At 40.4% G+C, this 25,929-nt stretch overlaps 1 protein-coding gene across 3 annotated transcripts in view; it reads right to left on the reverse strand.

Annotated features, from left to right (window-relative positions):
* Window positions 1–10,030: 10,030 nt before the first annotated feature.
* SDAD1 (SDA1 domain containing 1) overlaps window positions 10,031–25,929 on the reverse strand; it is a 38,097-nt gene continuing 22,198 nt past the window's right edge. For 2 of the 3 annotated variants that reach the window (XM_064368037.1, XM_064368042.1), the window contains 11 exons: window positions 25,546–25,603; window positions 23,719–23,777; window positions 23,111–23,187; window positions 21,578–21,675; window positions 21,395–21,471; window positions 20,443–20,569; window positions 18,267–18,361; window positions 17,938–18,146; window positions 17,747–17,831; window positions 16,446–16,607; window positions 10,031–12,463 (listed from right to left, as the gene is read on the reverse strand). In XM_064368037.1, coding sequence (XP_064224107.1) covers window positions 12,416–12,463; window positions 16,446–16,607; window positions 17,747–17,831; window positions 17,938–18,146; window positions 18,267–18,361; window positions 20,443–20,569; window positions 21,395–21,471; window positions 21,578–21,675; window positions 23,111–23,187; window positions 23,719–23,777; window positions 25,546–25,603 — 1,095 coding nt within the window. In that variant the 3' untranslated portion in view covers window positions 10,031–12,415. The remainder of the gene's footprint in view (window positions 12,464–16,445; window positions 16,608–17,746; window positions 17,832–17,937; window positions 18,147–18,266; window positions 18,362–20,442; window positions 20,570–21,394; window positions 21,472–21,577; window positions 21,676–23,110; window positions 23,188–23,718; window positions 23,778–25,545; window positions 25,604–25,929) is intronic. The other variant, XM_021669654.2, reaches the window with a different exon arrangement.

Genomic DNA, 25,929 nt, shown 5'->3' on the forward strand with positions numbered 1-25,929 from the left:
AAAATGCAAGAGAGCTTTTTCTGTTCAACAGCCCCACCTCTTTTCAGTTAGACGTTTTTCGGTTTTTGTTTATTTGCTTGTTTGTTTTGAGACGGAGTCTCACTCTGTCGCCAGGCTGGAGTGCAATGGTGCAATCTCGGCTCACTGCAACCTCTGCGTCCCGGGTTCAAGCGATTCTTCTGCCTCAGCCTCCTGAGTAGCTGGAATTACAGGCGCCTGCCACCACACCCAGCTAATTTTTGTATTTTTAGTAGAGACAGGGTTTCACCACCTTGGCCACGATGGTCTCGATCTCCTGACCTCGTGATCCTTCTGCCTCGGCCTCCCAAAGTGATGGGATTACAGGCGTGAGCCACCGCGCCCGGCCCTTATTTATTTATTTATTTATTATTTTTGAGACGGAGTCTCACTCTATCGCCCAGGCTGCAGTGCAGTGGCTGGATCTCGTCTCACTGCAGCCTCCACCTCCTGGGTTCAAGTGATTCTCCTGCCTCAGCCTCCTAAGTAGCTAGGATATAGGCGTCCACCACCATGCCCAGCTAATTTTTGTACTTTTTGTAGTGACAGGGTTTCACCATGTTTGCTGGGCTGGTCTCGAATTCCTGACTTCAGGTGATCCACCCGACTCAGCCTCCCAAAGTGCTGGGATTACAGGATGAGCCACTGTGCCCAGCCAGTTAAACATTTTTAAAAGCTCAAAATTTAGTTAACATTTATCTGCCAAGTATTTTTTGTGGACATTATCTCATTTAATTATCAAAACAAGCCAAAAGGTAGGTTCCCCTAATCCTGGCTTTACTGACGAGGAGTGTCAGGCTTGGCGAGGTGAAGCCATGTGCCGGAGGTCACTCTGCTGGTGCACCTGTGAGCTGGCCTCCAGGTCAGGTGGTGTGAATCCACAATCCACTTTCACACCTAAGTTTCCTCACCTCCTCTTTGAGTTCCCAATGTCTGGGAGACAAACTTGTCTTAGGAAAATCTTAGTAAAGCTGGGGCATTTTTAACAATTCTAAAAAAGGGTACCTGTGTACATGAATACTAGAAACTAAATAAAAGGACCAGACGTGCTGGCTTACTATTGTAATCCCAGCACTTTGGGAGACCGAGGTGGGTGGATCACCTGAGGTCAGAAGTTTGAGACCAGCCTGGCCAACATGGTGAAACCTTGACTCTACTAAGAATACAAATATTAGCTGAGCATAGTGGCGGGCGCCTGTAATCCCAGCTACTCAGGAGGCTGAGACAGGAGAATAGCTTGAACCTGGGAGGTGGAGTTTGCAGTGAGCCATCGTGCCATTGCACTCCAGCCTGGGCACCAAGAGTGAAACTTTGTCTCAAAACAAACAAACAAACAAACTGAATAGAAATTAAACACATTTTTGATTTTTTTAACCAATTTTAGGACGAAGGAATCCAACTTGTATAATTAACCACTTAAGTTGTTTTTATGGATAACTAACACTTAAAGAAATTTAAAAATTTCTTGCCAGGCATGGTGGTTTGTGCCTGTCATCCCAGCACTCTGGCCGGTGGATCACCTGAGGTCACTTGGTTCTAATGAATAGAATCAGAATTGGTGGTGTTTGACTTCAAAGACTAGGTCACAAAGACATTGTGGGTTTCTCCTTGCTCTCTTGGATTGCTCACTCTATAGGAAGCCCATTGTCATGCCCTGGGGACACTTAAGAAGCCCTATGAAAACGTCCCTTTGTGGCTGTTAAAAATCTCAGCACTTGGAGAGTCTGAAGCAGGAGGACTGCTTGAGCCCAGGAGTTGGAGACCAGCCTGGGCAACAGTGAGACCCCATTTCTACAAAAAAATTAAAATTAGTTGGGCATGGTGGCACACGTCTGTAGTCCCAGCTACTTGGGAGGCTGAGGTGGGATGAATACTTGAGCCCAGGAGTTTGAGGCTGCAGTGAGCTATGATTATGCCATTGTACTCCACCCTGAGTGACAAAGTGAGACCCTGTCTCCAAAAAAGGAGTAAATAAAATTGAAAAAAAGAAGAAAAGAAAGTCTTTGTTGAGGAACTGAGACTTTCTACCAAGAGCCAGAGAGGAACTGAGGCTTCTCTCGCCAATAGTCATCTGAGTGAGCCATGGTGATGAGTAGATCTTCCTGCCCCAGCTGAGCTACCCCCTCAAAGTTCCTAACCCATAGAAACTGTGGAAGTAGGCCGGGCATGGTGGCTCACATCTGTAATCCCAGCACTTCGGGAGGCTGAGGTGGGTGGATCGCTGGAGGTCAGTTCAAGACCAACCTGGCTAACATGGTGAAACCCTGTCTCTACTAAAAATATAAAAATTAGCCAGGCATGGTGCCAGGTGCCTGTAATCCCAGCTACTCGGGAGGCTGAGGCAGAACTGCTTGAACCCAGGAGATGGAGGTTGCAGTGAGCCAAGATCGTACCACTGTACTCCAGCCTGGATGACAGAGTGACACTCCATCTCAAAAAAAAAAAAGAAACTGTGAAATAATGTTTATTGCTTTATGCCATTAAGTTTTTAGGTAATTTGGTATTCTGCAAATATATCAATAATATAGATTTGTTTGGGAACACAAGTGGAGTGCTACCATCACACATGCCTAAAAATGTACTGTTTTGGAACTGGTAGAAGGGGAAAACTGTAACAATTTTGAGCATATCGTTAGTGGGAGCCTAAAGTTTTAAACAGACTATTAATAGAAATCGATGGTCCCTTGAGAAACAAACCATCCTAGGAAAAAAATATTCTGGTGGTCTCGAAGAAGACTGCCCGCAGTAGCCACTTCAGAAGTGAGAATGTTACTGGAAACTGGAAGTAAGAGTTTCCTTTGCTATGCAGTGCCAGAATGTTTGACATGATCACCTAGATTAATGTGGAACACAGAAAAATGAACCTAAAAGGCTAGATACTCTAGTTAGATCTCCAAGCGAAATGTCAAAGTTGCTACCTGGCTTCTCGCTGCTTATAGTAAAATATGACAGGAAAGAGAGAAGCTAGAGCAAGGACTGTTAAAAGGGATCCAGAAATGGTTTTGAAAATCCTAGACCCAAGTACACATGGGAACTTAGTTTATCATAGATACGGCACTGTTTATCTGTGGGGATATCTGCAACATAGGTGGTTGATAAAGAATTAGTATCCAGAATATATAGACTTCCTATGCTTTTATTACTAGAAAAAATAAAAACAAAAGGCTATAAAGAGGAAAATACAAATGAACATAAAAATGTGAAGTTATTTCAATCTCTCTAGTAATCAGTGAAATGCAAATTAAATCATGATACCATTTCTTTTTTTTTTTTCAGACAGAGTTTCGCTTTTGTTGCCCAGGCTGGAATACAATGACCCAATCTTGGCTCACCGCAACCTCTGCCTCCCAGGTTCAAGCGATTCTCCTGCCTCAGCCTCCCAAGTAGCTAGGATTACAGGCATGTGTCACAATGCCCAACCAATTTTTTTTGTATTTTTAGTAGAGACAGGGTTTCTCCATTTTGGTCAGGCTGGTCTCGAACTCCCGACCTTAAGTGATCCGCCTTCCTCCACCTCCTAAAGTGTTGGGATTACAGGCGTGAGCCACGGCACCTGGGGATACCATTTCATAAACAAAAGATTGTCTAGTTTCAAAGTCTAATAACATCTTGTTGACATAGATGTAGTAAAATACAAACTTATATGAGTTGTTAATGAGAACATAGTGCAATTCAGTATTGCCTAGTAAAGTAGAAGAACTGCAGACCCTACAAACCCAGTGATTTCATTTTTAGGATCTTTTTTCTTTCTTTCTTTCTTTCTTTTTTTTTTTTTTTTGGAGACAAAGTCTTGCTCTGTCGCCCAGGCTGGAATGTAGTGGTGTAATCTCGGCTTACTGCAACCTCTGCCTCCCAAGTTCAAGCAATTCTCCTGCCTCAGCCTCCCAAGCTGCTGGGATTACAGGTGCACACCACCATACCTGGCTAATATTTTTGTATTTTTAGTAGAGACAGGGTTTCACCATGTTGGCCAGGCTGGTATCGAACTCCTGACCTCAAGTGATCTGCCTGCCTCAGCCTCCCAAAGTGCTGGGATTATAGGTGTGAGCCACTGTGCCCAGCCCATTTTCAGTTTTCTATCTAAATTTTGGTTAAAGAAAAAACTCCAAGACCATGAACCCTAGAAGACATGTTCAAAGGTGATTATTGCAGCAAGGTTTTAAATAAATTAAATTATTTAACTTTTTTGAGAGGAAGTCTCACTATGTTGCCCAGGCTGGAGTGCAGTGGCACAATCTTGGCTCACTGCAACCTCCCCCTCCCGGGTTCAAGCGATTCTCTTGCCTCAGCCTCCCAAGTAGCTGGGACTACAGGCCTGCACCACCACGCCTGGTTAATTTTTGTATTTTTTAGTAGAGATAGGGTTTCACCATGTTGGCCAAGCTGGTCTCAACTCCTGACTTCAAGTGATCCACCTGCCTCAGCCTCCCAAAGTGTTGGGATACAGGTATGAGCCACAGTGCCCGGCCTGCAGGTTTTTAAATAGCAAAAAAGTGGAAAACAACCTAACTGCTCTTTGGTAGAGAAATGTTAAATAGTGAATGTGTGAATAAACAATAAAAACTATACAAAAATTACAATCAATCTTCATTTATCAAGAATCTAATGTTGAGTTACATGGCAAAATAATTTATACAATGATACTGCTGATGTAAAAATTTATATATACACACAAATACATGTGAAAGAAAAAATAACTACAGGAATGATAGGCATTAACTTCTAGATAAGGGTTATCCCTGAGAAGCGGGGGAAATGGCTGGGTGAGACATAGTCATACTTTTAATGTTCTAGCTCTTTAAAAAAAAAAAAAAAAGCAAAATATTAACATTGTATAAAACTGGGAGATGAACGTGTTTCATTATTTTCTATGTTTTTTAAAAATCACAATTATAAAAAAATGTTTAAAAGATTTAAATATCCTTAAAACAAGATGTTCTGTCAAACAGCATTTATTTTTAGTTTCCATGTAATTCTTTTAAACTTCCCCTTTTGTACTTTTCCCAGAAGTAGGGTTCTCATTTTGTTCTTAATTTTCTCTTCCTCCTTGGCCAAATTTCTTTTAGAAACATCTCTGATGTTAACTTAGATATTAGGAATAGCAAGTACACCCAAATTGGATCTTACTAAGATGGAACTAGAAGTATTCTAGATTAAAACAATTTTAGTAGAAATGTTTGCTAAGCAACATTACAAAATAGTTAAAATGTAAAGGAATTCATGGCCATGAGGAGCTGTAAAAAAAATTTTTTTTAATGTAGAGAGAAAAATCCAATCAGTTATATTCCCAAAACCCAAACCCAGCAACTATTTTCATATGCATATTTTATTTACAAAATTGTAGTTATATGAAGCACAATTATTTTACATACCCTGAAGAAAAAGTCACTTCCATTTAAACTATGATATGATGCTTTCTTACTGGAATTCTAAAATGTGTATATATTGAAAGTTTTCTTAAGTCTTTTGTCAAAGTTATTTGAAAATCAGATATCTACTCTTGTACATTTTTAAAAAGTGGAATAAATTAAGGTATTGCTTAAGCTTCTTTGCATTCAGAATTAGATTCTCCTGAATCACCATTTGATTACAGGTGTCCATGTTTTTCCACACCGTACCACGTTTCTGTGCCATTAAGAATCTTGGCTGGACGTGGTGACTCACACCTGTAATCCCAGGACTTTGGAAGGCCGAGGCGGGTAGATCACTAGAGGTCAGAAGTTCAAGACCAGCCTGGCCAATATGGTGAAACTCTGTCTCTACTAAAAATACAAAAATTAGCCAGGCATGGTGGCAGACGCCTGTAATCCCAGCTACTTGGGAGACTGAGGCATGAGAATCACTTGAACCTGGGAGGCAGAGGTTTCAGTGACCTGAGATCATGTCACTAGACTCCAGCCTGGGTGACAGAGTAAGACTCTACCTCAGGAAAAAAAAAAAAGGAATTTTAGTGATGGCCAGGCACGATGGCTCCCACCTGTAAACCCTGAACTTTGGGAGGCCAAGGTGGGAAGATCAGTTGAGGTCAGAAGTTTGAGACCAGACTGGGCAACATAGCAAGACCATGTCTCTGTTAAAAATAAATTTAGGTGCCTGGCGCAGTGGCTCATGCCTGTAATCCCAGCACTTTGGGAGGCCAAGACGGGTGGATCATGAGGTCAAGAGATCGAGACCATCCTGGTCAACATGGTGAAACCCCGTCTCTACTAAAAATACAAAAAATTAGCTGGGCATGGTGGCGCGTGCCTGTAATCCCAGCTACTCAGGAGGCTGAGGCAGGAGAATTGCCTGAACCCAGGAGGCGGAGGTTGCAGTGAGCCGAGATCGCGCCATTGCACTCTAGCCTGGGTAACAAGAGCGAAACTCCGTCTCAAAAAAATAAATAAATAAATAAATAAATAATAAATTAAAAAAAAATTATTAATAGCAGGGCATACTGGCCTGGGCCTGTGGAGGATCTCTTGAGCCCAGAATTTCAAGGCTGCAGTGGGCTCTGACTGCACCACTGCACTCTTGCCTGAGTGACAGAACAAGACCCTGTCTCTAAAAGAAAAAAATAAAAATCTTACTGATGCTGCATTTCTTAAGAGTTCTCTACTCACAAAGGAGATTTCAAGGTGTTTGTAATATGTTTCTTAACCTGAGTACTGGTTACAGTAATGTATTCAGCTTGTGAATTCATTGAATTTAAGTATACTTAATGGTACTTGTTCTCTTCTTTATATGTCGATAAACAGTTTGGATTTTTTTTTTAAGTCCAGGTTTTTTTTTTTTCTGGAAATTCCATAGAGGCTACTAATTCTCATTCTGCAAGTTTTGATGTTGGTCCTCGCTTGATGTTAGCAGATGTCAACTGAAAATATCAGACTAGGTTTGTGAATGTGCAGGCAATGACAACTACATCTAGACTGTTGTCTGGCTGCAAACATTTTAAAACATATCTCAATTTCAGAGATTAAAAGTGTAAATAAATTGTCTTAAAACCACTTGATCATTTTATTTATTTAGAGACAGGGTCTTGCTCTGTCACCCAGGCTAAACTACAGTGGCCTGAACACCACTCACTGCAGCCTTGACCTCTGGGGCTCAAGTGATCCTCCTGCTTCGACCTCCTGAGTAGCTGGTATGGCAGTCATGCACCATCACACCTGGCTAATTTTTACAAGGTCTCACCATGTTGCCCAAGCTTCTTTATCATTTTATACTTTGCTTTTGAAAATAATAGTGGCAGGGCATGGTGGCTCACACTTATAATCCCAGCACTTTGGGAGGCCGAGGCAGGCAGATCACTTGAGGTCAGGAGTTCGAGACCAGCCTGGCCAACATGGTGGAACCTTGTCTCTACTAAAGATACAAAAATTAGCTGGGTGTGGTGGTGGGTGCCTGTTATCCCAGCTACTCGGGAGACTGAGGCAGGAGAATCACTTGAACCCAGGAGGTGGAGGTTGCAGTGAGCCGAGACTGCGCCAGTACATTCCAGCCTGGGCAACAAGAGCAAAACTCTGTCTCAAAAGAAAAAAAAAGAAAGAAAATAATAGCCTAACATTTTTCACATTACTATAGTATTTATATCTTACCTTTAAAATAACTTTGATCAAAGTAATTGTTTAATGGTTGACGATTTCACTTGATACGGTTTGGCTGTGTCCTCATTCAAATCACAACTTGAATTCTATCTCCCACAATTCCCATGTGTTGTAGGAGTGACTTAGGAGGAGGTAATTGAATCATGGGGGCCGGTCTTTCCAGTGCTGTTCTTATGATAGTGAATAAGTCTCATGAGATCTTATGGGTTTAACAGGGGTCTTCATTTTTGCTTCTTCCTCATTTTCTCTTGCCACCACCACGTAAGAAGTGCCTTTCACCTTCCACCATGATTCTGAGGCTTCCCAGCCATGTGGAACTGTAAGTCCAATGAAACCTCATTTTCTTCCCAGTCTCAGGTACATCTTTATCGGTAGCATGAAAATGGACTAATATACCACCTAGTAACATACCTCAAGTTGCTTAAGTATTCTAATATTTTAGAAATTTTCTTGCACCCATTCTTATCATTGTAAATTATATTGCAATCAATATTTCCGTATAGATAGTTTGTGTTAGGCATTGCTAGCTGTCTATCCACAATCAGTTTCTCTTCCTCTTCCTTGCTTACAGATGCTCAGTTTTGTTGGGATGGTTATGGTGCATCTAAGCTAAGAGGTCAGCAATCTCATTTCCTGGTTTCTTGGCTTCCTTGATTGGTAGGGTGGCTGAATAACCTAGTCTGGCTAATGAAAATTAAGGGAATGATATCTGGGAAACTTGTTTTTCTAGTAAAAGGGATAGATGTGTAACTGTCACTTTTGTGCCTTCTTGTTGCTTTAGATTAAACACTGAAGAGAGGTCTATGAAAGCAAAGTGTCATCATTATCTCCATTTTACAGATGAAGAAATGAAGGCACAGAAATGCTGAATACCTTGCATATGGGTCATAGAGCTGTGTCAGTCAGCATTCTAATCCAGCCTGGTTTCAACACACACTAAGAACAACAAAGCAGAAAAGGCCAGGGCCCTGATGGTACCATTGAGCAGCTGAACCCTGGCCATCAACTGTCCAGGTTTATGTGAGGTGAATTCCAATTTGGTTAGAATATTTTTATCTTCATTATTTTATTATTTTTGAGACAGAGTCTCACTCTGTTGCCCAGGCTGGAGTGCAGTAGCATGATCTTGGCTCACTGCAACCTGTGTCTCCCAGGTTCAAGTGATTTTTGTGCCTCAGCCTCTCAAGTAGCTGGAATTATAGGTGTGTGCCACCACACCTGGTTAATTTTTGTATTTTTCATAGAGACAAGGTTCACCATCTTGGCCAGGCTGGTCTTGAACTCCTGACCTCAGGTGATCTGCCTGCCTCAGCCTTCTAAAGTGCTGGGATTACAGACATGAGCCACCGTGCCCCACTGGTTAGAATCTAGAATCTTTTTTTTTTTTGAGACAAGAGTCTTTCTCTGTCACCCAGGCTGAAATGCAGTGGTGCGATCTCAGCTCACTGCAATCTTCGCCTCCCAGGTGCAAGCGTTTCTCCTGTCTAGCCTCCTGAGTAGCTGGAACTAGTCATGTGCTGCCACACCTAGCTAATTTTTAACTTTTTGTAGAGCCAGAGTTTCACCATGTTGGCCAGGCTGGTCTCAAACTCTTGACCTTGTGATCCACCTGCCTCGGCCTCCCAAAGTGCAGGTGTGAGCTACCTTGCCTGGCCGGTTAGAATCTTTTTAGACGCATATTCTGTTACTTGTAGCAAAACACAGCCACAAATACAACTCCTCTTACCATATTTTGGGTCATTTTCTTTGAGTCTCAGAAGTAGATTTGAGTCAATGGTTCTAGCTGTTTTTTAGACTCTTGGTACATACTACAGATAGTTTTTCCAAATAACTATATTAACAACACTTTAGCTAACATCAGGTATTGTTGGCAAGACACAGAGAGGGTCCCAAACTAAGGATGACTCTACCACCCAGTCAGTAAACACGAGGAAGTGAGTAATTAAGAAGGCAAAACAAACAACTCCTCTGAAGTATTTTCTTTCTTTTTTTTAGTAGAGCCAGGGTTTTGCCACGTTGGTCACGATGGTCTAGAACTTCTGACCTTAGGTAATCTGCCCACCTCAGCCTCCCAAAGTGCTGGGATTACAGGCATAAGCCACCATGCCCAGGCTCTCTGAAGTATTTACAAATCAATCCTTGTCTTGGCTTAAGGTGAATTCCCAAGGGTGAGTCTCAATGGACTTTTATTCCCCATTTCAAAGTTATTTTGTTTCTTACACAAAATTCTACACGTGATTCCAACACCAAAGAAAATTGTCAAGTCCCATATTTCCTCTTGGGCTTTTATTATTCCCCATTTCCTTATATGTAATAATCAGATTAAACATACTTTTGTGTTTTGCTCTTTTTTGAAAAGAACAAAAAAAATTTCCAGTGTTTACAGTGGGAACTGCTTATTATAATAATGGCTGCATAACACCCTATCATGTGGACAAATGATAATTTTATTCAACCATCTTCACACTGGGATTAGACTGACAAAACATGAAAGTAGAATCTGCAGAAGGAAATAAGTTTACTACATAAGAAATGGTCTATACAAATACAAGCTTATGTTATTTAAGGAGTACAGAATTGGCTGTGCTCTCTGCTTTAATTTGCATTTGTAAACATGTGCAGACCAAAGACTACGCTAGGATTGAAAAGGTTATTTCTAGAACCTTGACCTTGTAAGAGAAAAGGCTCCAAGTCATTGTCCTACCATTTTATTCATGTTTAAGATCTTTCAAAAAAATCTCATAAAGATTTTTTAAAATCTTTCAAAAGAACATAAGCAATTAATGAAAGAATGCCATTTGATAGAACTATATTATCTATATGTACTTTTAAAATATGTTATCTAAAATAGCTTAAAGAACAGAATATTCTGAGTAAACATTCTAGTTAAAATGGAGTTGCAATGCAAGTCTATACAGACTAAATTTTCAAAGGATTAGACCATGAATAAATAACGTTTATATTAACCATGGTCACTTGGTGAGATCGCATAGATAATAAATCAGCATTCTGGATTTATATACCACTTTTATACATTATGAGCCTGGGCAAAGTTTAAGTTCATCCCTGAATGGCTTCATTCTCTGTGTTAACAAAATTTAAGACTAAATAGCTCAAGTTCAGACACTGATGACTTCTTCAAGGTAGAAGTCACTCTGCAAGCTCACCTACCCTCTGCTGAAGCATTCACCCTTCTGAGAATCTCATCTTCAAATGGATAGCAAACAAAACATTCTCAAGAGAAGATTTAGAAAATAATAAAAGGAATCAGATAGAAATAAGATACTATGGGATTAAAGAATTAAAAGTTCAGAATACACATTTATAAACCACATACTGTATCTTTCTGTCTTGCATGCAAGAAAGGCTAGTTAAGAAGAGAGTGAGGCCACAGTAGAAGAACAGAAGTCAGAACACAGAATGGAATTTGGCCTCTTGGTATCTGCATGGGAAAATCTAGAGGAAGGATGAAACTTCCAGGCACCATCACAATTCACACAATAAAGGTGTGAACGCTAGCTGCTATTCTGAATAGACATGCGAAGAGACACCCAGTTCAAAAATGCGAAAAGAAAATGGAGCAGTTTCAGGTCTAAAATATACGAATTTGCATCGAACACTTCCTGTGAAGCACCAAAGTTGCTAGGGGTTGACTCTGGCAGCTTCACTAATCCCCCAACAGACAATCTGGGGCATTTTAGGGAAAGTCTCTAAGTCTCATTCAAAGAAAACTGAAGTTGAATGCAGAAAGTGAACAGAAGAAACTAGAAAGGGAATAAGAACATTGGTTTTAGAAATTGCTTTCTGATTTTGAGTTAGAGTGCAGAAAAGTGCCCTTTACTCTAGCTTGAGGTAACATCTACCACAACGTTATCTAAGAAATCTGAAGCAAAAGGCAGCAAACTATTTCCAAATGCAACACTTGCATGCAAAGAGGCTGTCCCCCGAAATGGATGCAGCACGCCTGCGGAAGACAGAACATCACACACCACTCCACACACAATGGTACCTATTTGGCATTAGAAACTTGTTATTGAGGCAAGGTAAACAGTGGGCTGAAAATATTACAGGGTGAAGGAAGGCTGAGGAAACTAGTACGAAGGCAGTTCAAATAATGAACTAAATACATTCCAAAGGTACTATTTATACTTAAGGCAATTTTAAAAGTGAGCTCTTAACCAAAAAGGCTTTACATGGCATTCAAAAAAAAAGAGGGAGTCATTTAAATCTTTTGGATTGACTAAAAGAGCTAAATTATGTACCCAAAATCTGTACAGCAGGGGCCTGTTTTCAGCAGGTAAGCCTATGTACAAGTAAGAATCTCTTACTCTTGTAACACTGTCCTGTTTTGTTTTGTTTTACAAGAATGTATAACTCCTATCCCCACAGAGTTAGTCCATAAGGCCTCAGTGACCTCATAGAAATATGGACCTACCTCTCCTAGAGAACTATTTATACTGCATTGTAAATACACACATGTGTGTCCACACCCACAACTAAGCTGTCAATGCCTTGAGTGAAGGGGTGATGGCTCATCATTTTGTATTTACAGTGACAATTAATAGGCACTCAATACTTTTTTTTGCATGAATGATAAATGAAATGATTTTATACTACCACTATTTACATCAACATTCCCACCATTAGCCATCTCCAAAATAAAAACACCAAACTGCTGCCACATTTTCAGCAGTTTTCACAATACGGTGCTTCTGGAGTTTTTAATGTAAACAAACACGCTTGATTTACTAATTTTCAGAGTAATGACACAAACTTAGCATTCTTCTTGGAATGGAAAATTTGCTGGGAAGTTACTTCATTCTTTTTCTCTTTTTCAAAAGTGCATCTCGCAGCGCCAACTGTAAGATAAAAAAGTATTTAAACATGATAACTCTTGGGTACCCCATTATACAAATTTGGTTATACAAAAGTTTACTAAAAATTAATCACCAAGTCAATAAACCATCCTGAAAAACTATAAATGATAAAAGATTCCAAAACAGATCAAATCTGTATCAAGGATGGGGCATATTACTGCTAGGAAATATGCAAAGCTCTTGACTGCTGTTCCCAAGTCATGAAGGCATAAGCTCAAAACAGGAGCAGCTATAGAATGCACAGACTACAGCATCCCTGTCTCCAGGGATGATAAATAGTACTTATTTGGTCTATATGGCTCTTAATATTTTGGAGTTGTGGATAGGATACATTGTCTAAATTAAAAGTAACAGGAAAACAGGCTTTTCTTTGCAATCACCTTTTCCAATATTACATATATTCCACTAAATACGGCATGTATGGATTATTCAAAGACTTTAAAATGGCATTCCACACTTGTGCAGATTTATGATGACTATCAATATACAATCTGATACACAGAGAAATGTTACCTTATTTGCAGATTTTCAAATGGGTTTGTTTTATGCAATAAGCAAACTAAGAAAATGTTCTAAGTAAATGCTAACACTAACGCTTTATACTGGCTCAAACATAAAGATATTAACTCAGAAATTGAAGCCCTGACAATCGTAGCTTATGGCAAAATATTTATTCAAGTTAATACAGGTTCTAATTTTTAGCTTGTTTAATTATTTTGTGTTGGAAGTATGTAAAGTGAAAATGAAGAATGAAAGCAGTGAATTGTATATTGTAATTAGACTCAGTCTAGGCTTTCATCCCCTGGAGTTCTTCTCTAACCAGCAGTTGTGTTCTTTAAGATCCCCAGGGGAGAAATGGAAGGTGAAGAATTTAGGATCTAGAGAAAAAGAAGACTGAACAATCAGTGTCTGAAGCGAACCTAGAAAAGCCCTGATAAAAGTTTTACATTTCCCAAAAGAAAACAAACATAGTATTAAATATGATCAAAAATAAACCAAAATTAAAGGAAAAAAGGTAACCAAGGGCAATGTACACATCTTAAGTTTGTGATGGATATTATTCCATTAATTCCCAAGCACTATTCTTTGTCCTAGAAACTTAAAAAAATCTCTAGCTTTTATTTAATTTTTATTTAAAAATTCTAGCTTAAATTTTAACAAGATATGTGTAAAACAGTTTTGGAGTAGAAGTTACCTGGCTCTACATACAAATGTTGAAACTTTCTGGATTTTATGATTTTCAGTTGACTCCTTGCCTTTAGCTAACACCTGGGTCTTGGTATGTCTTTGCAGAAAAGCACAATGGCTGGGATACTTAAGGCAGAACAAAAATCTACAAGTTTATTTCAACTTAATTTGGCTAAGGAGGTATTTTCCAGATTCATCTAATTGTGTCTTATTTTCTCATCTACAAAATTGGTTTAATCACAGTAACTGCTCATACTGTTGTATATTGATTAAACAAGTTAATAAATGGAAAGCCTGGAATGTGAAGTCTCATGCTAAGAACTAAATGTGTTAGCTAATGTTGGTTATGGGAATTTAATTCTGCTCATTAAGCTCTGTGGAAAAGCACAGGCTACTCTCACACGTTTCAGTTCCTTGCTCTTCAAATGCCACCAACTGAAGATAAGGAACAGGTATATCCCCCCTTCTTCCTTCATCTTTCTACAGACTTTACTGCAAGATCCTCCTCTCCTTCCCTATCATATGCTTTACTTCCCTCTTCTAGTCTCATCCCATTCACCTCTTCATATTCTAACAATTTACAGTAAGACCTCACGTACACTTTCAAGCCATGTAAGATCCCTTTATTTAAGACACTTAAATATCACCAAGGGGAAGAGGGGCACGTGAAGTGTGATGCTCCTTTCCCACAGGGCCCTTGGGGTCATGGGACAGTTTTGGGGATGCTCTGTAACTGTTCTGTCCAATACGGTAGCCACTAACTACATGTGACTACTGAGCATTTGAAATGTAGTTAGTCCAAATTGAGATACGCTACAGTGTAAAAGACCTGCTGATTTCAACTAGTTCAAAAATGTAAAATATTTCACTCAAAACTTTTATACTGACTACATGTTGAAACAATACTATTTTAGATGTGCTAGGTTAAGTAAGATATATTATTACAACTATTTCATCTATTTATTTTTAAGTGACATATGTGGTTCATATTATATTTCTATTGAACAGTATTGTTCTAAAGGAAATAGAGAACATCAGGAACTTAGAGTTATGTTTACAATGGAGCGATTGTGAAGAAAATACACGGCAAGGAAACACACATAGAAATTCTGATTAATATCAGGTTCCAAATGGCAAGAAAATTGCAGAACAAGAAAAAACATTCTTGAACCAACAAGTGGACCATATGTCCAATGAAGTTTTAATTTACTCTCAAACAGATTCTTTAATCTTTGAGAGTTACTGTATGACTTGAGGTGCTGGCAAGGAACAAAGCTGGGCTTCCCCATCACACCAGAAATGGCATGCCAAAAAACAAAGGAAGTGGGGGTGGGGGGAGCCTTAACTAAAATGCAACAAGCTCACAGAACCTCATAATGAAACAAGGCCTACAACAGGGTGATTACTATTTCCTCAACTCTAACATGTCTGTAAGGGCAGTGAAGGACAGACTAATAGATTTAAGTCAATCCAATTATAATTTTAGGAGAATGTGGCAAAATCTAGAGTACTTAAAATCCGAAGTGGTACCTTTCCTTTTACCCCAATTTCAACAGCTTCTATTAAAAATGCTGTCACTACTTACATGATGCTGTTGAACACCGTTTAGAACTAGAAAGAGTAAACAGGGAGAGCTAAATGGTACCTTAATTCAGTGAATACTGACTTGGAACTCACAGACAGCACTGCCCTAGAGGGTTGGTCATTACTTTGAGTGCTGGCAGGCTGATCCTTGGCTAGCTATTTAGGAAACTGGTTCAGAATATGAGACTGTTTAACTCAGAGCTGATATTCTGGCGATTCTTCAGAATGACATTTAGATACACTGCTACACTGCCAGGAGAGAAAGATACAAAAGCATAAACTTGTTTTATCACAATGAATAACTGAAATAAACAAGCTGCTAAGTAGCATGGGATTACCATTCAAAGGCCATGAATGGATAAAATGTAATTGCAAAAGCCTGTAAATATCAAGGCTTTGCAAAAGGGCACATACAGGAAGGATCATGCCAACACAGAACTGTTTATTTCACATTTTTTTTCTGAAACTCTTTCTGAGATATTACCACACCAAATTATTGGTTTCTGAAAAGTACCAACGCCTATAAATCCTAGCACTATGGGAGGCTGAGGTGGGCAGACTGCTTGAGTCCTGCAGTTCCAGACCAGGCTGGGCAACATGGTAAAACCCCATCGCTACAAAAATACAAAAATTAGCCAGGTATGGTAGCAAAGACGCCTGAAGTCCCAGCTACTTGGATGGCTGAGGTGGAAGAATTGCTGGAGCCTGGGAGGTGGAAACTGCAGTGAGCTGTGAGGCTACAGTGAGCTGTGACTGGGCCATTGTACCCAGCCTGTTGTAACACAGTGAGACCCTGTCTCAAAAAAAACCAAAACAAGACAAAAAAACCAGGCATAAAATTGGCACTAAAAAGTTATTCAATTAATTTTGATATCATATTTCACAGATCCAATGTCAGAGAATTTTAGCATGGGAAGGAGCCTCACGGATGATCTAACTTGTATTCCTTTACTTATACTGGAGGAAAATGGATTCCCTTCTGGCCCCACAGCTGAGTCTCAACCAAGTGAGGTCTGGGACTTACATGCCCTGACTCCTTCTCACCTCTCCATGTTCTCCAGCAATACTCTCGCTAACCACAAGACACACACAGTAATACCCAGTCATCAGAATGCACGATTCCATCTCAAATGTAAAGCAGTCTTGGAATTACAGTACTGTTCTTGCCACCCAAGCTTCAAGTGAAGCTCACCTGTTTTTCTCGGAAGGAACGCTTATTTTTTGACCGGACGTTCTGGCTATACCGCATCATCATAAAGTTCTTCTGTTTTTTCTTTTCTTTATTTGTCGAACTGGAAAATGGATTCATTTTGGTTTTCTTCCTCACAAATTCTTTTCGATCTGTCTTTCCAGCCTATCAGAACAAAATGTTTGATATTTCTTCTTCAACAACATACTTTAGGAGTCACCTAATCAACATTAATGTCTCCTCTGTGTCAGGAACCAACGGCACAAGATGGACAGGCCATAGTTGCTCCTCGGGACCAAGAAATGGCCATACAGTATTATAACAAAGCAAGGGGAGCTCGGTGGGAGATAAGTTAGAATTTAGCCTGGTGAGGTCAAGGGAGCTTCCTAGAAAGGGAGAAAGGTATACTGTCTTTTTTTTTTTTTTTTGGCAGGATGAAGGCATTCATGGTTAGGGAAAGGAGGGGGAAAAGACAAAGCATTTCCAGAAGAAGGGGCAGTGCACACAAAGGTGTGGAGGAGAAAGGACACGTGGAAGACAGACGAGGTGCAACCAGGATGGGATAGTATCTTGAACAAGTGGAGATACAAAAAAAGATGTTGGAAATGTAGACAGGACACAATCATGAACGGACACAGCACGATGGCCACAGGCAGACTCCGACTGGCTCTGGCTTTTCACTGATGACTGTAAACACTCTCCTGCTTTTCTCTTAGTTTTGATAAATATAGTGGCTTCTCAACACTACAGATATGTAATACTGCCTTCCTGTGCTCTCTACCTTGTTTTGAGAGGTGGTTATGTGGCTATATACAGTTGTCAAAACTCATCTAACTGGTAAGGCACAGTGGCTCATGCCTATAATCCCAGCACTTTGGAAGGCTGAGGTGGGTGGATCACATGGGGCCAGGAGTTTGAGACCAGCCTGGCCAACATGGTGAAACTCTGACTCTACTATTAGCTGGGTGTGGTAGTGGGTGCCTGTTAAACCAGCTACTTGGAGGCTGAAGCAGGAAAATCGCTGGAATCCATGAGGCAGATGCTGCAGTGAGCTAAGATTGCGCCACTGCACTCCAGCCTGGGTGACAGAGAGAGACTGTCACAAAAAACAAACAAACAAACAAAAAAACCAAAATCCTCATGTAACTGAACACCTAATATTTGTGCATTTTAATTTCTGTGTTAACTATACCTTTACTTAAAACATTTTTAAAAACTGCCATTCTGTGATTATAGAAGTTCTGGCTTACATATCATTTTATTTGCTTTCTGTTTAAAGAACTAGGAATGATATGCTCACTCACCATTGCAGTTGCTAGTCTTGTCTCTTTGTCAGACTTTGGTTTTTTATGAAGGCGTTCAATGTCCCGAAGAGAAAGTAATTCGCCCCTGGGGTGAGGGAAAAATATCACATGAAACAAGAATGGAATTGTTTCCTGATGCTTTCATTACCACATGAGCTGGCTGAAGTACTAAAGTAGATGTGCCATTTTACCTGGGCTCTTCATCACTGTCTATTTCAATATATTTCCTCTTCTGGGATTTCCCAGGGGCAGCATCAAGTTCTTTTCTCATTTGGGCCATGCGGATTTTCTGGAAGTCTTCCTGAGTTAAAACTCGACTGGTGCTGATGGCTGCAGCTTTGGCTTTCCGCTCCTCCATGGGCATGCTGTTCAGCTTATTGGACTTGAAACCACACAAGGGCTTAAATGGCCACCAGCTCAAGTGAGAGCTCAGCCATTTAAATTTTAGCCTCCCAACAAGGCCCAGAATAAATTACGTCTTAATAAACATCAGAGTGTAAGATGAAATTTGCAGACTTACAATTTCTTGCTGTTCTTCATCGGAAGAGTGTTGCACATCAACCCATTCACCATCAGCATCCTCCTCCTCACTGAGACTGGTACTTTCCCATCCATCTACATGAAAAAAGCAAACTCACTACTGCCACTTTATGTTGCATATTCAACATATAGTTGAGATAAAGCAAGCCAACAGAAAAGTAAGGCAATGAACCTTGAACAGATACTCTATTAGCCAAGAACTATGCAATATTTATTGTTAAATAAGCCATCTGGATTTAGTTAATCTAAGGAACAGGAAATATGCACTGACCAAGTATCTACCATGAGTCAAAACCTTACAATCACTCTCTAACCCTCATGATTCCACAGAAAAGGAACAGACTCTCAGAGTCAAGTAATGTGCCCCAAGCCACACTGCTAAAAAGGCATCCTACACTGAAATCATGAAAATTATGTCTGCCTTTAGAGTCATGTTCTTTCAACTAAACCAACTGTGTCCATCAAAACTGCACTTGTACATTTATCTTGGCCATGCAGCAAGCATCTAACTTATCCTGAGTGTGTTACCCATGTATGAGAATCTAGTTACAGTCATTCGGAGAACTGAGGTAGATTTGATACGTGAAAGAATCCTGAAGACACCTCAATAAAAAGGTATCAGGCTTCTTAATGGAGCCACCACAGTTTAAGTTATCTAAATCATAGACATTGCAATCTTTCAGTGATTCCGAATGATCTTTAAGACAACATGCAAGCTCTTTTGTCTGGCATATACATAACCAAGCATGATAAGGTCTCCAAACTCTATCTCAAGTCTTGCTATGTCCCACCTTGAATCCTACATTCTAATAGTTCCCTAAATCCTTCAGAACTTCTGCTCACACTTTGCCTGGAAAGTCTCTACTTTTCTCGCATTCCTTGCCAAGTACTTGGCTCATCAGTCACCATCTCTCCGAAGCCTTTAAAAAAAAAAAAAACTCCTGAGGTGGGCCAGGCATGGTGGGTTATGCCTATAATCCCAGCACTTTGGGAGGCCGAGGCGTGCAGATCACCAGAGGTCAGGAGTTCGAGACCAGCCTGACCAACATGGAGAAAGCCCATCTCTACTAAAAATACAAAATTAGCCAGGCGTGGAGGCACATGCCTGTAATCCCAGCTACTTGGGAGGCTAAGGCAGGAAAACTGCTTGAACCCGGGAGGCAGAGGTTGTGATGAGCTGAGATCAGGCCATTGCACTCCAGCACGGGTAACAAGAGCGAAACTCCATTTAAAAAAAAAAAAACAAACTCCTAAGGTGGACCTGACTGCTCTCCCGCTCTTATGCCCCCACTCTAATCATAATCCTATTAATACTTCATTCCTCAGCTCTTTGGAGGCCCTCCAGAGCAGAAATATCATTTATCTTTGCACTGGCAGTGGCTGGCTCACAGCAAATGCTTAGGAAGGCCTTGCTGAAAAATGTGCTGGCTCACGCCCAGGACTTTGGGAAGGCAAGATGGGAGGATCATTTGAGGTCAGGGGTTCAAGACCAGCCTGGCCAACATGGTGAAACTCTGTCTCTACTAAAAATAAAAAAATCAGCTGGGCGTGGCCACACAAACCTGTGATACCAGCTACTCCAGATGCTGAGGCAGAAGGATCACTTGAACTTGGGAGATGGAGGTTGCAGTGAGCTGAGATCGTACCACTGCACTCCAGCCTGGGCAAGAGGGAGACTCCATCATAGGAAAAAAAAAAAAAAGATTTGCTGAATAATGAATGAATGAACAGGAAGAATACAGGACTCTGGAAATTAGAATAGAGTTCCTCAAGTATTTTCCAACAAATTCAACATGCATTCTCCTTCAACAAGGAGAGTTTCAGAGGATTCCTCTCAGGGCTAACTAACCCTCATAATTTTTTTCCAGGCAACAAACACAAGATCATTGTCTTTCTCAAGCACTAAACAGCATGCCCTTGGATGAGGGGCAGCAACCCTGAAGGTCATGAAAAGGCATCTCCTATGCTAGAACGTAAGTTCCACAAGAGGAAAAACTATGCTCAATTGATCCCCAATACTTGTAACAATGTGTGGCATATAGTCATTGCTCAATAAGTATCTGCTGAATGAATGTTCAAATAGTATAAAATTTAAAGGTCTGCACAGATACTGCAGGAGTGATTTTGTCCAAAATAAGGGTGAAATAAAAATCAACCTTCATCATTTTCAGCATTCTCTTCTTTCTCAGCTTCCAGAACTTCTGCTCCTGGAATGTAATCTTTAGCATCTAATTCTCCATATTCTTGTACTCTTGCTTCTATGGAGGCCTCTGTAGGCTTACCCTAAAGGAAAAGAAATTGTTTATAATAAGTTGCTTAGATCATAAAACCTTAATCATGAAAGGTATTCTCTAAAATTATGAAATTATTTTATTTATTTATTCACTTATTCTTTTGGAGACAGGGTCTTGCCCTGTTGCCCAGACTGGAGTGCAGTGGTACAATCTCAGCTCACTACAACCTCCACCTCCTGGGCTCAAGGGGTCCTCCGACCTCAGCCTCCCGAGTAGCTGGGACTGCAGGTGTGCACTACCACACCCGGCTAGTAAAATTATGAATTTAAAAGGGAGCACCATAAAAAATGGTGGTAACCAAATGACAGAAACCATCTGCTTATGTCTGAGATAAAAATAATTCCCAGTCATCAATCTGTCCACTATTTTCTTACTGTTGTTTGATCCAGATCAAGAAACTGGTAGTTATTAGAGTAACTGCTCCCATTTTTCAAGTCTTGAAAAACATCATCTGTCTTTCTGTTACATACATGCATCCCTCCTCCGTTCCAACTTGAAAGAGCTAGTATCTGGCTGGGAATAGCCTGTTCACAATACTGGCATCAGCTACTGACTGATCTTTGAGATTCCAATCTGTTAATAACATTAAAAGCTTCCAAGTTGAAACAACATGATAGGTCTTCAAGACTCAGTCATCGTCAATGAACGTGTGCTAACTACAAAATATTCAGGGCCATGGTATTTGTTTCCAAGCTTAAAGAATACAACCATGTGTATCATAACCTTGTAATCACAACAGAAGCATCATAAATACTAAAATTCTAATTGTAGGAAATTACTCTCACTTTGTGAGACCATCGCATGCTTTACTTACCCGGAATTTCTTCTGCAGCATCTGAGGATTCAGTGTTCTGAAGAGCTGAATCAAAGTTCTAGCAGACATCATGACATCTGTAAAATAATATCTTTAATTAGAAATTCTGGCCCAAAGAGTACAGTGAGGTAAAAAGGAGTTGCACTGTACTCTCTGGTGTGTAGAGAGTGACATGCAGCTTACTCTTATCCTTGTGTGTTTTATACTGAGCCAGGTCTTGGAGAAGTTCTTCAGTCATGGCCAGAGGACATCGAGCTGTTATTTCTTTTATAGCATTAATTCTAGAAAAGGAAAAGCAAAATTAAAAAAAACCCAAACGGTAAATTTTCATGATTCAACACAGGGCAACTTCCTAAAAAGATTAACTCAAAAGGAATACATATTGGGTTTTATATAGCTTAGGTCTTTAAAACTGCAGCATGGTAGAGAATCTGAGGTAGGCAGCCTTAGTGGGCTTTCATTCCAGTTACTGCCATTTCCTCTATTAGTGGAATAAGGAACAGTGTCCAGCACACTACATCAGAGCAGCATTTACTTGCCAACTCTAAGAAGAGATGGGACTAGCTCAAATAAGAAAGGTTAAGGTCTTTAGGGCTATGATTCCAGCAATATTTTCCAAGGAAAATAAAAAGCTGCTGTTCAGATGATCACTTACTTATCAGGACAGATGAGACAATCCTTAAACCAGTGATTATGCTCATTAAATGTTTTTTCGTAAACCAAAAGGGCTACTAAATTGCTCTAGGAAAAAAGAGTGCCTCAATAATTAATCACTTGTTCCAGAGTTCTATGGTTTGAATGTTCCCTCCAAAACTCATGTGGAAATTCAATTGCCATTGTAATGAATGGTATTAAGAGGAGAGACCCTTAAGAGGTGATCAGGCCTCATGTTATGTCAGGAGAGGGTCCCTTATTGCCAGTGAGTTATAAAAGTGAGTTTGGGCTGGGCGTCGTAGCTCATGCCTGTATTCCCAGAACTTTGGGAGGCTGAGGCGGGTGGATCACGAGGTCAAGAGTTTAAGACCAGCCTGGCCAAGATGGTGAAACCCCATCTCTACTAAAAATCCAAAAATTAGCTGGATGTGGTGGTGGTCACCTGTAATCCGTAATCCCAGCTACTTGGGAGGCTGAGGCAGGGAACTGCTTAAACCCGGGAGGCAGAGGTTGCAGTGAGCCAATATCATGCCACTGCACTCCGGCCTGGGCAACAGAGTGAGACTCCATCTCAAAAAGAAAAAAAAAAAAGTGAGTTTGGCCTTCTGTTGGCTCTTGTACTCTCTTGCCCTTGTGCCTTCTGCCAATGACGAAGCAAGGAAGTCCCCACCAGATCCCAAACAGACACCAGTGTCATGCCCTTGGACTTCCCAACTCTAGAACCAGGAGCCAAATAAATTTCTTTTATTAGCAGTATAAAACTGAGTTCAGGGTGAGAGGTCAGAGGAAAAGCACTCAGATTGCCAATCAATCATTCTTCTGAAAAAGTAAAACCGGTAAAAAACAAAAATGCTAATCAGAAGGACAAGTATCTTTTCTCTGGCCCCCTTCTCAGAATTCTGACCAATAAAAAAATTACTAAGCCTCCCAAAAAGATTGAAATATATTTTAAAACCATTTTCTAGAGGTGACACTACCAGCTACAATCTTACATCTTGGTAACTTATAGCAAATCTAGTCCATTAAAAACATATCTTCTGCCTCCAACCATATTCTACATACCCTACTGTCATGACTTCTCCAGAGTTCTTGTCAGTAACAAAATTGTTGGCCACAGTCATAAGCAATGACTGAATAATCTGAATTGGAAACAAAAAAGAGATGGATGCTGGTTAAATGTCTGCAGCTACGCAAACACTTGAGGATCAAAGGACAACAGATTATTCACAGGGGAAAACCCAGCCCTCCACCTTCAGTTTGGGAGTTGGAAGTAACCAAGATTGAGAGCAACAGATGAAAACACTCCATTTAGGAATTAAGTGTTCTTCTTGGCTATCCTCAGACTAAATCAAAGAAAGAAATTGCAAGCTTTGAAAAATAATCTCTATAAATTTACTAATATTCTTGACCTCTCCTAGTTATATAAAATTTGCTTATTAAACAAAATCAGAATTCCAAACAACTTGTCCAAAAGAAACTTCACTTTTTATGAGCTGTACAACTGAACTTCGTTATAGATATCCTTAAGAGTTAGTGTCTCTTCTACCTATTAAGAAAATGGGGGAGAGGGGACAGTAACCAATAACTCTTATGCGAAAAGTGACCTGAAATACCTAACAGTAACACTGTGATCCATGCCCTAGATTCAAAATCAGTTTAAAAGTTCTCACCTCTGGGGGTACTAGGTGATGAGAGGCTTGTGCAGCAAACAGAAGGATCTTTGTTACTTCTGAAAACATAAGAGTACAGAGAGTCACAGTCAGTGTATTGCCCTGCCTCTGAGGACCAAAGCAAACATGGCAAGCACATTCTGGTCTAAATGGTATTGCTGCTTATTGCACTTGGAACACTTAATCCCCAGATATCTGTTTGGCTCAACCCCTCACTTTCTTCAGGTCCCTGCTCAATAGCTGCCTTATCAAAAAGTCTCTCCTGACCACACAATCTAAAACAGAATGTCTCGACACTCCCTATTGTCCTTACCCTAATACCTTTTTCTTCTTCAAAACATTTTTATTTGCCTGGACATATTATATGTAGCATTGTCTACATCTCCCCCCAGATGTAAGCTCTATGAGGACAAGGACCTTGTTTTATGTTTATTGTGGAATTCTTACTGTCTTAATGCAGTGCCTGGCATAAAAATCATTAAATAAAGACTTGCTGAATGAATGCACGCACGCACGCGCGCGCGCACACACACACTCTCTCTCTCTCTCACTCTCTCTCTCTTCAAAAAGGCAGCATAACATAGGTAACAAACAAGACCACTAGCAAAAGAAGTGAAGTGAATCCTGATTTGTCACTTATTTGCTGAGTGACTCTAGTCTTTTTTTTCCCTTCTTTGTATACCTCACAGGACTGATGTGAGGATTAGACAAAATGATGTATGCAAAGCACTTAGCACGGTGCTTGGCATATGTTAGATACCCAGTAAATGTTAGTTTCCTTCCTACTTTGGTTCAGGATCAAAGACAAGAGCAATCATCTCTTCTTTCCTGTTTTTGTGTTGTTTTTCATCGAGAATACATACAAGGTCAATGACAGCCGTAAGATCAAATCCTAGTATCTATCACAAAGATGCAGTAAAAAGTCAAATTTCTCTTTTTTTTTTGAAGAATTTTTCAACTGGCCGGGCGCGGTGGCTCACGCCTATAATCCCAGCACTTTGGGAGGCCAAGGCGGGTGGATCACGAGGTCAAGAGATCGAGACCATCCTGGTCAACAAGGTGAAACCCCGTCTCTACTAAAAATACAAAAATTAGCTGGGCATGGTAGCGCACGCCTGTAGTCCCAGCTACTCAGGAGGCTGAGGCAGGAGAATTGCTTGAACCCAGGAGGCGGAGGTTGCAGTGAGCCAAGATCACGCCATTGCACCCCAGCCTGAGTAACAAGAGCGAAAGTCCGTCTCAAAAAAAAAAAAAAAATTTTTCCATGAGTATTTACAGTATTACAAGACTTGCTTTAAGAAACCAATTTGTTGTTGTTTTCTTTTTTTTGTTGTTTTGTGAGATGGAGTTTTGCTCTGTCACCCAGGCTGGAGTGCAGTGGCACAATCTCAGCTCACTGCAACCTCTGCCTCCTGGGTTCAAGCGATTCTCCTGTCTCAGCCTCCCAATTAGTGGGGATTACAGGCGCCCACCACCACGCCTGGCTAATTTCTGCATTTTTAGTAGAGACAAGGTTTCACCATGTTGCCCAGGCTGGTCTTGAACTCCTGACCTCAAGTAATCCACCCACCTCAGCCTCCCAAAGTTTTAGAATTACAGGCGTGAGCCACCACACCCAGCAGTTGCTGTTGTTTTAAAAAACAACGGTCTCTTAAAGTCGAGCATAACAACAAAACCGCAGCAAACTCTAGAGAAAACAAGGGCTTCTCTCCGCTTCTCTAATGTAGAGCACACTGCACTCCTGTCTTTAGTGATTCCAGAACAAAAGACTTTGCATATTTATTTATTACCAAGGTCACCAAAGGAATATGGCAAGTGGCAGCTTACCTCTTTGGTGGGGCTGCAGAAACCTTTGCAAAAAGGGATAGAAATTGAAGAGGAAGAGCTGTGGAGAGAAAACCGACTTTAATATTGATGCAACTGATACTGTGGTGGTCCATTTCTTCTCAATGTAAATATATCACAAAGCTCAACTAACTGGTGAAGACTTTCTTTTTTTCTCAGTAAACAATCATGCCCTAGGATGATTCAATGTGCTGTATTAACCAAGGATAGGAACTCTCTCAAATGAGGCTATGTTGCTATCCCCATTATGTAAAGGAGGAGGCAAGTATATGCAGAGTGAACTAGGGAAAGGAGAGGTAAACACAGCACCTAGTATAATTTAATCAGCAAAACTCATTCCTGGTTATATTCTTGTATACCAGTCCA

This window comes from Aotus nancymaae, unplaced genomic scaffold (genome assembly GCF_030222135.1).
Source record: "Aotus nancymaae isolate 86718 unplaced genomic scaffold, 86718_ANA_hifiasm-v0.15.2.pri h1tg000006l, whole genome shotgun sequence".
In the NCBI taxonomy this organism is placed as follows: domain Eukaryota; kingdom Metazoa; phylum Chordata; class Mammalia; order Primates; family Aotidae; genus Aotus; species Aotus nancymaae.